Source organism: Pelophylax lessonae, assembly GCF_965119305.1.
Source record: "Pelophylax lessonae genome assembly, chromosome: 13".
NCBI classification, from domain to species: domain Eukaryota; kingdom Metazoa; phylum Chordata; class Amphibia; order Anura; family Ranidae; genus Pelophylax; species Pelophylax lessonae.
Window position 1 is genome coordinate 179,214,579 of NC_138780.1, and position 15,485 is coordinate 179,230,063.

Consider the following 15,485-nt stretch of genomic DNA (forward strand, 5'->3'; position numbering starts at 1 on the left):
TACCTACCTGTCCTCTCCTAATACCCCCAATATGTACCTGTCCTCTCCTAATACCCCCCATACCTATCTGTCCTCTCCTAATACCCCCAATATTTACCTGTCCTCTCCTAATACCCCTCATACCTATCTGTCCTCTCCTAATACCCCCAATATGTACCTGTCCTCTCCTAATACCCCCCATACCTACCTGTCCTCTCCTAATACCCCCATACCTACCTGTCCTCTCCTAATACCCCCCCATACCTACCTGTCCTCTCCTAATACCCCTCATACCTACCTGTCCTCTCCTAATACCCCCCATACCTACCTGTCCTCTCCTAATAACCCCCATACCTACCTGTCCTCTCCTAATACCCCCCATACCTACCTGTCCTCTCCTAATACCCCCATACCTACCTGTCCTCTCCTAATACCCCTCATACCTACCTGTCCTCTCCTAATACCCCTCATACCTACCTGTCCTCTCCTAATACCCCCAATATCTACCTGTCCTCTCCTAATACCCCCAATATTTACCTGTCCTCTCCTAATACCCCTCATACCTACATGTCCTCTCCTAATACCCCCCATACCTACCTGTCCTCTCCTAATACCCCCCATACCTACCTGTCATCTTCTAATACCCCCCATACCTACCTGTCATCTCCTAATACCCCCCATACCTACCTGTCCTCTCCTAATACCCCCAATATGAACCTGTCCTCTCCTAATACTCCTCATACCTACCTGTCCTCTCCTAATACCCCCAATATTTACCTGTCCTCCTCTAATACCTCCAATATTTACCTGTCCTCCTCTAATACCCCCAATATTTACCTGTCCTCTCCTAATACCCCCAATATTTACCTGTCCTCTCCTAATACCCCTCATACCTACCTGTCTCTCCCCCCCCCCCCCCACACACACACTTGCCTACCCGACTCTGATAAGCCTGATACCTATCTGCCCTCTTATAATAATAGCTTCATACTTTTTTCCCCTCTCCAAATCCCCCCCACCCTTCTTATCTGCCCCCTCTAATACCCCCATATTTACCTGCTTTCCTTTATTACCCCCTATACTTACCTGTCCTCCCTAATCCCTTCTTATCTGTCCATGTGTATAAGCCCTGTACAGTAGTCCTCAGGTAACCCCTAATACAAACTTTCTCTAACACCTGAGCAGAGCAGATGGTGTGAAAAGATTCCAACACTCCGTGCTGCTTCTCCCCCTACATCATTCTCAGCTATATGCGTAATATGAGGCTGTAAGCTCTGTGGCCAATCCCCCCCCCCCCTCCCACCATGTGTGCATGAAATTCTCATCATTCTCCCCCCAGATTTCCTCTTTGTGTGCAGCATTGTGGAAGATGTATGATCAGTGTCCATCTCTTCTTATTCTCTGCGGACCCCTTTCCCTGCTCCTCCATCAATCGCTCTGTTCACAGTTCATGTCACCTGTCAAAGCTCCACCGAGTCCAGCCCCCTTCTCACTCCAACAGCCAATAAAATCAGACCCTACGTTTATCAGATTTGTCTGACCAGAATCCTGAGAGTTCAGTTTACTTCTCGGTAGAACATCCAGATATTTGTCTGACCTCCACTCCGATCACTGAGATACTCCGTCCACCCAGATACCTGTCTGACCTCCACTCCGATCACTGAGATCCTCCGTCCACCCAGATACCTGTCTGACCTCCACTCCGATCACAGAGATCCTCCGTCCACCCAGATACCTGTCTGACCTCCACTCTGATCAGAGAGATCCTTCATCCACCCAGATACCTGTCTGACCTCCACTCTGATCACAGAGATCCTCCGTCCACCCAGATACCTGTCTGACCTCCACTCCGATCACATAGATCCTCCATCCACCCAGATACCTGTCTGACCTCCACTCCGATCACAGAGATCCTCCATCCACCCAGATACCTGTCTGACCTCCACTCCGATCACAGAGATCCTCCATCCACCCAGATACCTGTCTGACCTCCACTCCGATCACAGAGATCCTCCATCCACCCAGATACCTGTCTGACCTCCACTCCGATCACAGAGATCTTCCATCCACCCAGATACCTGTCTGACCTCCACTCCGATCACAGAGATCCTCCATCCACCCAGATACCTGTCTGACCTCCACTCTGATCACAGAGATCCTCCGTCCACCCAGATACCTGTCTGACCTCCACTCCGATCACAGAGATCTTCCATCCACCCAGATACTTGTCTGGCCTCCACTCCAATCACAGAGATCCTCCATCCACCCAGATACCTGTCTGGCCTCCACTCTAATCACAGAGATCCTCCATCCACCCAGATACCTGTCTGGCCTCCACTCCAATCACAGAGATCCTCCATCCACCCAGATACCTGTCTGACCTCCACTCCGATCACAGAGATCCTCCATCCACCCAGATACCTGTCTGGCCTCCACTCCAATCACAGAGATCCTCCATCCACCCAGATACTTGTCTGGCCTCCACTCCAATCACAGAGATCTTCTGTCCACCAAGGTACTTCTGTCTGACCTCCATTCTGACCAAAGTGGTCCTCCACCAAAAAATTCTGTCTGTCCCCCACTCCGACCATAGAGGTTCTCCATCCACTGGACACTCAGATACTTGTCTGACCTCCTCTCTGACCGCAGAGGTTCACTGTCAACAAGAAGCCCAGATAAGGGGGCTCACATCCACCGGATACTCAGGCATTCACCCTGACTACTGCACTCCACCCTCCATCACATGGTTCTGTTAAGTGAAATTTCAACATTTAAGGTAAGGAATATTACAATTTCTGGATTCTGATTACTATTTCCGATTACAGCCTACACTGCCAAACAGTCTTCATCATTCCTGTACCTTCAGTTATACCCTCCAATCATTTCCTGCACCTTCAGTTATACCCTCCAATCATTTCCTGCACCTTCAGTTATACCCTCCAATCATTTCCTGCACCTTCAGTTATACCCTCCAATCATTTCCTGTACCACCTTCAGTTATACCCTCCAATCATTTCCTGTACCACCTTCAGTTATACCCTCCAATCATTTCCTGCAACTTCAGTTATACCCTCCAATCATTTCCTGCAACTTCAGTTATACCCTCCAATCATTTCCTGCAACTTCAGTTATACCCTCCAATCATTTCCTGTACCTTCAGTTATACCCTCCAATCATTTCCTGCACCTTGAGTTATACCCTCCAATCATTTCCTGCACCTTCAGTTATACCCTCCAATCATTTCCTGTACTCCTCAGTTACGCCCCCTAGTCATTCCCTGCACCTCCTAGTTACACATCCTATTCAGTCCCTGTAATCCACAGTTATACCTCCTAATCATTCCACAAACTTCCCCGTCCAGTAACACCCCCTAATGATTCCACGTACTCTTCAGTTACACCCCCATATACCCCTATTCATTCCATTGCTCTCCCTGGTTACACACCTTAATGAATTCCAGCAACCCCCTAGTTATACCACCCAATCATTTCCTGCACTCCCCAGTTACATCCCCAATTTTCCCCTGCACTCCCCAGTTACACCCCTAATCTTTCCTTGCTCCGCATAGTTACACTTCCTAATTATTCTCTGCAACCCTCAAGTGCACAGTGGTGCCTCCCTTAGAGACACCTGCCAATTATTCGCTGCACCCCTCAGAAAAACTTGCCAGTCGGTACCCTTCAGGTACACCCTTAGTCAGTCCGTACACCCCTTAAGTACACCACTAGTTATTCCCTGCATCCCTAGGAGCACCCCTAGTCAATCCCTGCACCCCTCAAGTACACCACTAGCCATTCCCTGCACCCCTCAAGTACACCACTAGTTATTCCCTGCATCCCTAGGAGAACTCCTAATCCATCCCTGCACCCCTCAAGTACACCACTAGCCATTCCCTGCACCCCTCAAGTACACCACTAGCCATTCCTGCACCCCTCAAGTACACCACTAGCCATCCCCTGCACCTCTCAAGTACACCCCTAATCATTCCCTGCACCCCTCAGGTACACTCCTAGTTATTCTCTGCACCCCTCAGGTACACTCCTCCCAGCTACTGACCCTTTATTGCCTGGCTGTCCTCTCTCTGTAGTTCTTCATTGGCTGGGGGCGATTGCAGAATGGATGGAGTCGAAGCCTCCAATGTGGATTCCGAACACTACCACAATCAGTAAGTAATGGAGACAGGGTGTGGTGGGGGTACCCCTAGAGAAGGCGAAATGGACAGAGACCTATAGCTAACTGTAGGTAGGTGTATATCTCTAGGTAGTAGGTAGTACTAGGTAGTAGTGTACTATAGATCTTTAGATAGATGTGTACAGTGTCCTGCAAAAAGTATTCATACCCCATGAAAGTTTCCACATTTTATCATTTTACAACCAAAAACCTAAATGTCTTTTATTGGGATTTTATGTAATAGACCAACACAAAGTGGCACATAATTGTGAAGTGGAAGGAAAATGATAAATGGATTTCAAATTGTTTTACAAATAAATCTGTGAAAAGTGTGGCGAGCATTTGTATTCCGCCCCCTGAGTCAATACTTTCTAGAACCAACTTTCACTGCAATTACAGCTACAAGTCTTATATCAAATAGGTACATTGTCATCAGCATCAAGATCAAAGGCTGAACCGTCCCCTGAAGCTGAAATTCTTACGCGTTTCGAGGCTTAGCCTCTTCCTCAGAGTCTTAGTATATTTAGGGTCGTTGTCCTGCTTGAAGGTGAACCTCCGCCCCAGTCTCAAGTCTTTTGCCGACTCTAACAGGTTTTCTTCTATGATTGCCCTGTATTTGGCTCCATCCATTTCCCATCAACTCTGACCACCTTCCCTGTCCCTGCTGAAGAAAAGTATCCCCACATAATGATACTGCCACCACCATGTTTCACAGTGGGGATGATGTGTTCAGGGTGATGTGCAGTGTTAGTTTTCTGCCACACATAGTGTTTTGCTTTTAGGCCAAAAAGTTCAATTTTGGTCTCATCTGACCAGATCACCTTCTTCCACATGTTTGCTGTGTCCCCCACATGGCTTCTGGCAAACTGAAAATTGGACTTCTTATGGCTTTCTTTCACCAATGACTTTCTTCTTCCCACTCTTCCATAAAGTCCAGATTTGTGGAGTGCCGACTAATAGTTGTCCTGTGGACAGATTCTCCCTCCTGAGCTGTGGATCTCTGCAGCTCCTCCAGAGTTCCCATGGGCCTCTTGGCTGCTTCTCTGATTAATGCTCTCCTTGCCCGGCCTGTCAGTTTAGGTGGACGGCCATGTCTTGGTAGGTTTGCAGTTATGCCATACTCTTTCCATTTTTGGATAATGGATTGTACAGTGCTCTATGAGATGTTCAAAGCTTGGGATATTTTTTTATAACCTAACCCTGCTTTAAACGTCTCCACAACTTTATCCCTGACCTGTCTGGTGTGTTCCTTGGCCTTCATGATGCTTTTTATTCTCTAAGGTTCTCTAACAAACCTCTGAGGACTTCACAGAACAGCTGTATTTATACTGAGATTAAATTACACACAGGTGGACTCTATTTACTAATTAGGTGACTTCTGAAGGCAATTGGTTCCACTAGATTTTAGTTAGGGGTATCAGAGTAAAGGGGGGTGAATACAAATACACGTCACACTTTTTAAATATTTATTTGTAAAAAGTTTTGAAAAACATTTATTATTTTCTTTTCACTTCACAATTATGTGCCACTCTGTGTTGGTCTATCACATAAAATCCCAATAAAAGACATTTAGCTTTTGGTTGTAACATGACAAAAAGTGGAAAATTTCAAGGGGTATGAATACTTTTTTAAGGCACTGTATATCTTGAGGTAGCTGTAAATATATATACATTGGTAGATGTGTATATATCTAGGTAGGTAAGTGTGTATCTTTAGATAGATGAGAATAACTCCAGGTAGGTGTTTATTTCTAAGTAGGTGTTGATATTTCTAGGTAGGTAGCTGTGTATATCCCTAGACAGGTGTGTATATCTCTATGTGAATATATTTATCTCTCTAGATTATTAAGTGTATACAGTATCTCCAGGTAGGTATATATATCTCTAGGTAAGTAGATGTATATCTCTAGGTAGATGTGTATATTTTTAGGTGTTTATATTTAGGTAGGTGTATATATCTGAATTAGTGTATATCTCTCTAGGTAGATAGGTAGGTGTGTATATCTATAGGTAGGTGTAACTCTCTAGGTGTGTATCTTTAGGTAGGTATGTCTAGGTAGGTGTATCTATAGTTAGGTGTAACTCTCTAGGTGGGTAGGTGGGTATCTTTAGGTAGGTATGTCTAGGTAGGTGTATCTATAGGTAGGTGTAACTCTCTAGGTGGGTAGGTGGATATCTTTAGGTAGGTATGTCTAGGTAGGTGTATATCTCTTGGTAGGTGTTTCTGTCTCTATTTAGTTGTATACCTTTCTAAGTAGGTGTATAAATCTCTAGGGAGGTAGGTGTGTATATATTTAGGTGAGTGTATTTCTCTAGGTAACTAGATGTATATCTCAAGTTTGGTGTGTATATATTTAGGTAAGTAATTGTATATCTCTAGGTAGGTAGGTGTCTACCTCTACGTAAATGTGTATATCTTTAGGTAGTTGTATATCTATAGGTAGGTGTGTACATCTCCAGCTAGACTGTATTGTATCTCTAGGTAGGTATGTATATCTTTAAGTAGAGAGACGTGTATCTCTTACATGGTGTAAACATACATCTCTAGGTGGGTAGGTGTACATATCTCGAGGTAGGTGTATATTTATGAGTAGGTATGTATATTTCTAGGTAGATGTATATCTCTGTGTAGATGTATATTATCTCTAGGTAGGTTTGCAAATTTCTAGATAACCTTATATCTCTCTGTATGTGTATACAGTAAATCTCTAGGTGGGTGTATATTTATTTTTTGTAGGTGTGTAGATTAGGTGAGTAGGTGTACAGTATATCTATAGGTAGATGTGTATATCTCTAGGTAGGTGTACATGTTTAGGTGGGTTTGTATATCTCTTATCTGTATATATATGTTGGTGTATATTTCCCCAAGCAGATGTGTATATCTCTGGATATCTTTAGATGGGTGTATATCTCTATGTAGGTATATATTTATAGGTAAGAGTATATCTCTTGGTAGGTGTACATGTTTCGGTGGGTTTGTATATCTCTTATCAGTATATATATATATATGTTGGTGTATATTTCCCCAAACAGATGTGTATATCTCCTGGATATCTTTAGATGGGTGTATATCTCTATGTAGGTATATATTTATAGGTAAGAGTATATCTCTTGGTAGGCGTATATCTCAAGGTAGGTAGGCAGGTATATCTCCAGGTGGGTGTGTATATCTCTTGGTAGGTGTCTATATCTCTAGGTAGATGTGTATCTCTTTAGCTTTGTGTACTTCTATGTAGGTATGTGTGTATATGTCTAGATAGGTACGCATGTATCTCTTGGTATTTAAGTATATCTGTAGGTAACTTTATATCTCTAGGTAAGTTGGTTTGTATATATCTAGGTAGATACATGTTTATATTTAGGGTGTGTATATCTCCAGGTAGGTAGGTGTGTATCCCTAATTAGGTATGTAAATCACTGATGGTTGTATATCTACAGATAGGTGTGTATATCTCTAGCAAGGCTTGTTTTACTAAGCAAGTGTATATATCACTAGGTGGGTAGGTGTGTTTCTCTAGGTAGATGTATATATCTCTAGGAACTTGTCTATCTCTATGTAGGTAGCTTTATATCTCTAGGTTGGTTAATCTTTACCCCTAGGTAGGTGTTTGTCTCTAGGTAAGTGTGTGGGTGTATCTAGGTAGGTGTATATGTTTCTTGGCAGCTGTATATCTAAGAAGGTGTATGTGTTTCTTGGTAGGTGTATAGCTAGGTAGGTGGGTATATAGCACTAGGGAAATTTGTATTTCTTGGTAGGTGTGTGTGTGTCTATATCTAGGTAGATGTGTGAATTTCTCTAGATAGGTAGGTGTATATCTCTAGGTAGGTGTATATCTCTAGGTAGGTGGGTATATAGCACTAGAGAAATTTGTATTTCTAGGTAGGTGTGTGTGTGTCTATATCTAGGTAGATGTGTGAATTTCTCTAGATAGGTAGGTGTATATCTAGGTGTGTGAATTTCTCTAGATAGGTAGGTGTATATCTCTAGGTAGGTATGTATATTTGTGGACTGGCACTGCAGGGATGCCTGTAGTGTCACCACCTCATTCACTGACCACATGAGAGAACATGGCTCTGTGGTTGGAGTAATGGAGCTCAGGTTCTGAGTAAATTTCATTATCATTGATTTGTGTCCTTCTCATGTGGTCGTTGGATAAGGTGGTGACCCCACACACCAGGGCCAACCCTCATGTATGACACCAGGTCCTGACCTGGTTGGGGGCCCCATCTGTGGAGCCCAGTGGAGATAGTGCACAACAGACTATGCTAGTGATTTGGGAAATGCCCAGCAGGGCAGATCTCCATGACCCTTTGATGTAGAGAGGTGAGATTTCTCCTCCATATTGTCACATGATCTTGGCCTCCTTCTTTCAGGCTCCTGCTCTGGATGAACTCCAATGATCGGCCATTGACCTCCGGATGCTTTCTTAAACAGGAGAACTCCAGTCCATGCTCCATGGTGGGTTCACTGACCCATCACAGTCCCACCGGGTCTTCCGACTCTAGTGGCAGCTTTGGCCTTTCTCTGAGTGGTCTGGATTCTCCACCAGGTTGTGGAGGCCACAGACATTATGAAGGCTCAGGAAGGATGGGGACCCCCACCAAGAGTGAGTACCCACTGACTGCAGGCCCCAAGCGTCTGTGTCTGGTGTGTGGCGACGTGGCCTCCGGCTACCATTACGGCGTGGCATCGTGTGAAGCTTGCAAGGCGTTCTTCAAACGCACCATCCAAGGTAATGAGGCAGGGGTGGCAATGCTATACCAGTGGTGGATAGGAATGAGTGTTGTCCTTATAAACTGCAAAGATACAACGTGATTGGTTTGGATTAAGACCTGATTGGCTGCTATGGCCTAGAGCAGGGGTCTCCAAACTTTATAAGCAAAGGGCCAGTTTACTGTCCTTCAGGCTTTGGGGGGGGCGGACTGTGGCCAGTGGGAGTAGAAAATACCCTGGCATCAATGCCCCATCATTGGTTTTAATGGAATTACATTAATGGTGTCAGTAGGAGGAATAGTGCCCCATCATTGGTATCAGTGGGAGGAATAGTGCCCCATCATTGGTGTCAGTGGGAGGAATACTGCCTCATCATTGGTGTCAGTAGGAGGAATAGTGCCCCATCATTGGTATCAGTTGGTGGAATAATGCCCCAAGATAACAGCAAGTAAAGGGCCACAGTTTGGAGACCACTGGCCTAGAGGCACAATGATTATAAAGGCTTCTGAGTTTCCTGCCAATAGCTGTGATCTTCATGTGAGAAGCCTCAGCTAGAAGCTGGCATTTTCCCCCCTGCAGGCCGGTCTTAAGTTGTCATCATCTTTGAGATCTTTTAAGGATCTATATCTGTCAGTGATAGAAAATGTGACGCTTGTATGTCCAATCACCACACAGGAAACATTGAGTACAGCTGTCCGGCCTCCAAGCAATGTGAGATCACCAAGCGGAGAAGGAAATCCTGCCAGTCCTGCCGCTTTGCCAAGTGTCTGAAGGTTGGAATGCTAAGAGAAGGTGAGGAGCAGCAGGCATTGCCAAGAGGGATGCCGATTGGTGTTTATGGCACCAGTTCTCCTCCTGTCAGAATATCATCCCTGCAGGTGGAGGAAAGACTGGCTCAGTCACACATTCATATGGCTCCATGAGGGTGTGTTCCCAGTGCCAAGACAGCTGGTCCACCACACACAGCAGAGGAGTCTTCTCACAGGAGGTTACTGTCATTCTATGTATGATCTTACAGAAATATGTATTTCTCTTAAGGGGTCAGACTGGACCGCGTACGAGGAGGCCGGCAGAAATACAAGAGGCGCCAGGACCCTGAGGACAATGACTTCACCAGACCACTAATGCCCTCTGCCCATAAGAAACCATGTAAGTGCTGTCAAACGCCCCCACTAACGGTGAGATGGATATAAAGGCCAGCACTGTGAGGGAGATAGATACAGAGGCTGGCACTGTGGGGGAGAGGCATATGGAGGCCGGCTCTGTAAGGGAGAGGCATATGGAGGCCGGCTCTGTAAGAGAGAGGCATATGGAGGCCAGCACTGTAAGGGTGAAGCATATGGAGGCTAGCACTGTAAGGGAGAGGCATATGGAGGTCGGCTCTGTAAGGGAGAGGAATATTGAGGCCGGCACTGTAAGAGAGAGGCATATGGAGGCCGGCACTGTAAGGGAGAGGCATATGGAGGCCGGCTCTGTAAGGGAGAGGCATATGGAGGCCGGCACTGTAAGGGAGAGGCATATGGAGGCTGGCTCTGTAAGGGAGAGGCATATGGAGGCCAGCTCTGTAAGGGAGAGGCATATGGAGGCCGACACTGTAAGGGAGAGGCATATGGAGGCCGGCTCTGTAAGGGAGAGGCATATGGAGGCCGGCTCTGTAAGGGAGAGGCATATGGAGGCCGGCACTGTAAGGGAGAGGCATATGGAGGCCGGCACTGTAAGGGAGAGGCATATGGAGGCCGGCACTGTAAGGGAGAGGCATATGGAGGCCAGCACTGTAAGGGAGAGGCATATGGAGGCCGGCACTGTAAGGGAGAGGCATATGGAGGCTGGCTCTGTAAGGGAGAGGCATATGGAGGCCGGCACTGTAAGGGAGAGGCATATGGAGGCCAGCACTGTAAGGGAGAGGCATATGGAGGCCGGCACTGTAAGGGAGAGGCATATGGAGGCCGGCACTGTAAGGGAGAGGCATATGGAGGCCGGCACTGTAAGGGAGAGGCATATGGAGGCCGGCACTGTAAGGGAGACGGCACTGTAAGGGAGAGGCATATGGAGGCCGGCACTGTAAGGGAGAGGCATATGGAGGCCGGCACTGTGGGTGAGGGAGATATGAAGGCCAGCACAGTACCTGAGAAAAATATAGAGGATCCCAATTATTTTAAGGGGGGCAGTGCCAATAGGGAAAGGAATTCTCTGGGTAGGTGTGAGGGTTCTGTGTAGGGGAGAGAGATATAGAGGCTGGCACTGTGGGTAAAAGAGCTATAGTGGCCAGGACTGTGAGTGAGAAGGATGTAGATGCTGGCACTTTGAGTGAGGATATAGAGGCAACCACAGTAGATGGAGAAAATGGCACTGTGAGAGACAGGCTGAGGTCTGTGGGTTTGGGATATATGAGGTCCCCAAAGATTTTTGGAAAACAGGGGATCGCTATGTCAGCTCACTATATCTACTTTTGCCGTTACATCTAGACATGAGGACGAGGATTGTTTCGCACCTTCTGCTAGCGGAGCCAGAGAAGATCTTTGCCATGGCAGATCCCACAGTCCCTGATAGTGATATCAAAGTGCTGAGCACGCTGGTTGACCTCACTGACCGAGAGCTCGTCATGACCATCGGATGGGCCAAACACATTCCAGGTCTGAAACCGTTTACTGCTACCCCTTCAATTCACTACTACTTTCTCAATTCAGTAATACCTCCGAATCACTACTACCTCCCTAATTTACTAATACCCACGTAGATTACTACTATCCACCCAATTCACTAATGACCCCCAATTTACTATTACACGCCCTCAAATCACTTATACACTCCATTTGTCCTATCACCCAATTTACTAATACCACCTCTATTCATTACTACCCCCACCATATACCTATACCCCCTCCCCCAATTCCCTACAGTCCACCCAATTTGGTAATACTCCCATTTTATTACATCTCCCCTAAATCACTTATACCACAAATGTACCACTAATTTACTAGAACCCCTCCATTTCACTATTTTCTTCCTTGTTCACTGCTATCCATCCGATCCACTAATAACCCCCAAATTACTATTACATTTCTTATGTAATAATACCCCCAATTCACTACTACCCACCCTCAGTTCACTTATACACCCCATTTATTAGTATCATCCAGTTTACTAATACCAACTCTATTCATTACTCCCCCCCCCCCCCCCCAATATACCTATATCCAGGGCTGGCCCAAGACATTGTGCTGCCTGGGTCCAGGAATAAAATGCTAACTCCCCCCCCCCCCCCCCCACTCAAAAAAAAAGAAATTACGCCCACCAAAAGGCCCCCACATCCATTATTTTATTATCCATTATCCATTTTATATAAATGGTAGAAAGTATTATTTCTACTGTTATCTTCTTATATAACTCACCACCAGACCTGTTCACCAAACACTGCTGTCTGTCCTCAGTCCTCCTGTCACTCCTGTGTCTGCCGTGGCCACCGCACTAGAAGATCCAGCCTGCCCTGCATGAGATGGAGGGCGCTGATGTCTGACATTATTGCACCCACCCCGATTACACAAGGGACATTCCCTGGAGGAGACACTCCGCCTCCTCATACTCATCAGTTTGCACTATGGGTGGCAGTATGAGATAGGGAAATGCCACCTGTAATGCGCCACAAACTGATGACACACAAAACTTCAGAAAAAATATCTTGGGTGTCAATTTGCTGCCCCTCTCAAAGTTCTGCCTTAGTCCAATGGACCCAGCGGGACCCATGATAGAGCCGGTCCTGCCTATACCCCCCGTTCACTACAATCCACACAATTTGGAAATACTCCCATTTTGCTAACTAAATCTTCTCTAAATCACCCATACCACCAATTTACCGCTATCCCTCAATCCACTAATACCCCCCCCCCCTACCATTTCACTACTCTCCTCTTTATTCACTATTGTCCACTCAATCCACTAATACCCCCCCCCCCCTACCATTTCACTACTCTCCTCTTTATTCACTATTATCCACTCAATCCACTAATACCCCCCCCCCCCTACCATTTCACTACTCTCCTCTTTATTCACTATTATCCACTCAATCCACTAAAAAAAAAAAACCCAATTCACTAATACCCCCTGAATTCATTACTATCTATCTGTCCAATTCACTAATAAGCCAAGAATTTCTACTTCCTCCCTAACTAATTAACGTCCGCCCAATTTACTATTATCTACCCAATCTACTAATACCTCCAGTTTACTACTACTCCAACAATTCACTTACATCCAGATTACTACTACCCCCCAATTCGGTAAATACCAGCCCAAATCCAATACTACTCCCACAATTCACTAATACCCTTACCTATAGGCAAAATTAAAAATATCATACTCATTTTTTTATAAGGAGGGGTGATGGGGGAGGGGGATACAGAGGCAAGACAGACTGTATGCTGTATCTATCCTCTGTGTGTGATTCGCCCCCCAATTATAGTGTGTACACCCCCCACTGACAGGACTGTGTACTGTGTGTGCAGGATTCTCCTCGCTCTCCCTGGCAGACCAGATGTGCCTACTACAAGGAGCCTGGATGGAGATTTTACTGCTGGGAGTTGTGTTCCGCTCTCTGCCGTACCAAGATGAGCTGCTGTATGCTGAGGACTACATCATGGACGACATGCGGTCCCGGGTCTGCGGTCTGCACAATCTCTACATCTGTACAATGCAGCTGGTTCAACGATACCGCAAACTCCGCATGGACAAGGAGGAGTATGTGACACTGAAAGCCTTAGTACTCACTAACTCAGGTATAACCTCTGAAACTGCCGATCCACCCTACACACTGCCATTCCCCACACTGACACTATGCTATTCAGTCCATTCTACTGCACACTGCTATTCCCCCCATGTACTGCACACTGACACTATGCTTTTCAGTCCATTCTACTGCACACTGCTATTCCCCCCATGTACTGCACACTGACACTATGCTTTTCAGTCCATTCTACTGCACACTGACACTCTGCTATTCCCCCCATGTACTGCACACTGACACTCTGCTATTCAGTCCATTCTACTGCACACTGACACTCTGCTATTCAGTCCATTCTACTGCACACTGCTATTCCCCCCATGTACTGCACACTGACACTCTGCTATTCAGTCCATTCTACTGCACACTGACACTCTGCTATTCCCCCCATGTACTGCACACTGACACTATGCTTTTCAGTCCATTCTACTGCACACTGACACTCTGCTATTCCCCCCATGTACTGCACACTGACACTCTGCTATTCAGTCCATTCTACTGCACACTGACACTCTGCTATTCCCCCCCCCATGTACTGCACACTGACACTCTGCTATTCCCCCCATGTACTGCACACTGACACTCTGCTATTCCCCCCCCCCATGTACTGCACACTGACACTCTGCTATCCCCCCCCCATGTACTGCACACTGACACTCTGCTATTCCCCCCATGTACTGCACACTGACACCCTGCTATTCCCCCCATGTACTGCACACTGACACTCTGCTATTCCCCCCCATGTACTGCACACTGACACTCTGCTATCCCCCCCCATATACCGCACACTGACACTCTGCTATTCCCCCCATATACCGCACACTGACACTCTGCTATTCCCCCCATGTACTGCACACTGACACTCTACTATTCCCCCCATGTACTGCACACTGACACTCTACTATTCCCCCCCATGTACTGCACACTGGCACTCTACTATTCCCCCCATGTACTGCACACTGACACTCTACTATTCCCCCCATGTACTGCACACTGACACTCTGCTATTCCCCCCATGTACTGCACACTGACACTCTGCTATTCCCCCATGTACTGCACACTGGCACTCTACTATTCCCCCCCCCCCCATGTACTGCACACTGACACTCTACTATTCCCCCCCCCCATGTACTGCACACTGACACTCTACTATTCCCCCCCCCCCATGTACCGCACACTGACACCCTGCTATTCCCCCATGTACTGCACACTGACACTCTACTATTCCCCCCCCCCCATGTACCGCACACTGACACCCTGCTATTCCCCCATGTACTGCACACTGACACTCTGATACTGCCTGCCCTCACTTTGCTCTCTCTGTCCTACAGACTCGGCACACATTGAGGACGGGCGGAGTGTTCAGGATCTGCAAGATCTTCTCCAAGAGGCATTGCATGAGTATGAGATCAGCCATCACTGCGATGAGCCGCGGAGAGTCGCCCAGCTCCTGCTCACCCTTCCACTGCTGCGACAGACTGCCAGCATGGCGGTCCAGCACTTCCACAGTGTGCGGGCTCAGGGCAGAGTGCCAATGCACAAACTCTTCCTGGAGATGTTGGAGGCAAAAGTGTGACTGAGCGGAGAGGGGTCCTGGGCTGACATGCTGAACCTGTGACCCTAAAGATGTCTGGGCATTATAAAGGGCGGTACTCCCATCTGTCTGGTGCTTCACTGGCACATGTGATATGACAGACAGATGGCACCTCCAGAATCGGACATTCCTTCCAGGAGATCAGAATTCCAAGAAACTTGTGTGAGAGCCCCACACAACCGGAGAGAGTGAGCTCTGCGTCTCTGACTGCACCCCTCTGTTCCTGATTGATCCCCTCTGTCTGTGACTGAA

General features: G+C 46.8%; 1 protein-coding gene across 1 annotated transcript; it reads left to right on the forward strand.

The window, feature by feature from the left end:
• Positions 1–4,036: 4,036 nt before the first annotated feature.
• ESRRB (estrogen related receptor beta) lies at positions 4,037–15,485 on the forward strand. The gene is made up of 7 exons (XM_082275235.1): positions 4,037–4,144; positions 8,523–8,881; positions 9,538–9,654; positions 9,901–10,011; positions 11,328–11,495; positions 13,365–13,634; positions 14,971–15,485. Exons 1-7 carry the CDS (start codon positions 4,095–4,097, stop codon positions 15,213–15,215), a joined length of 1,320 nt encoding a protein of 439 aa, XP_082131361.1. The 5' UTR covers positions 4,037–4,094; the 3' UTR covers positions 15,216–15,485.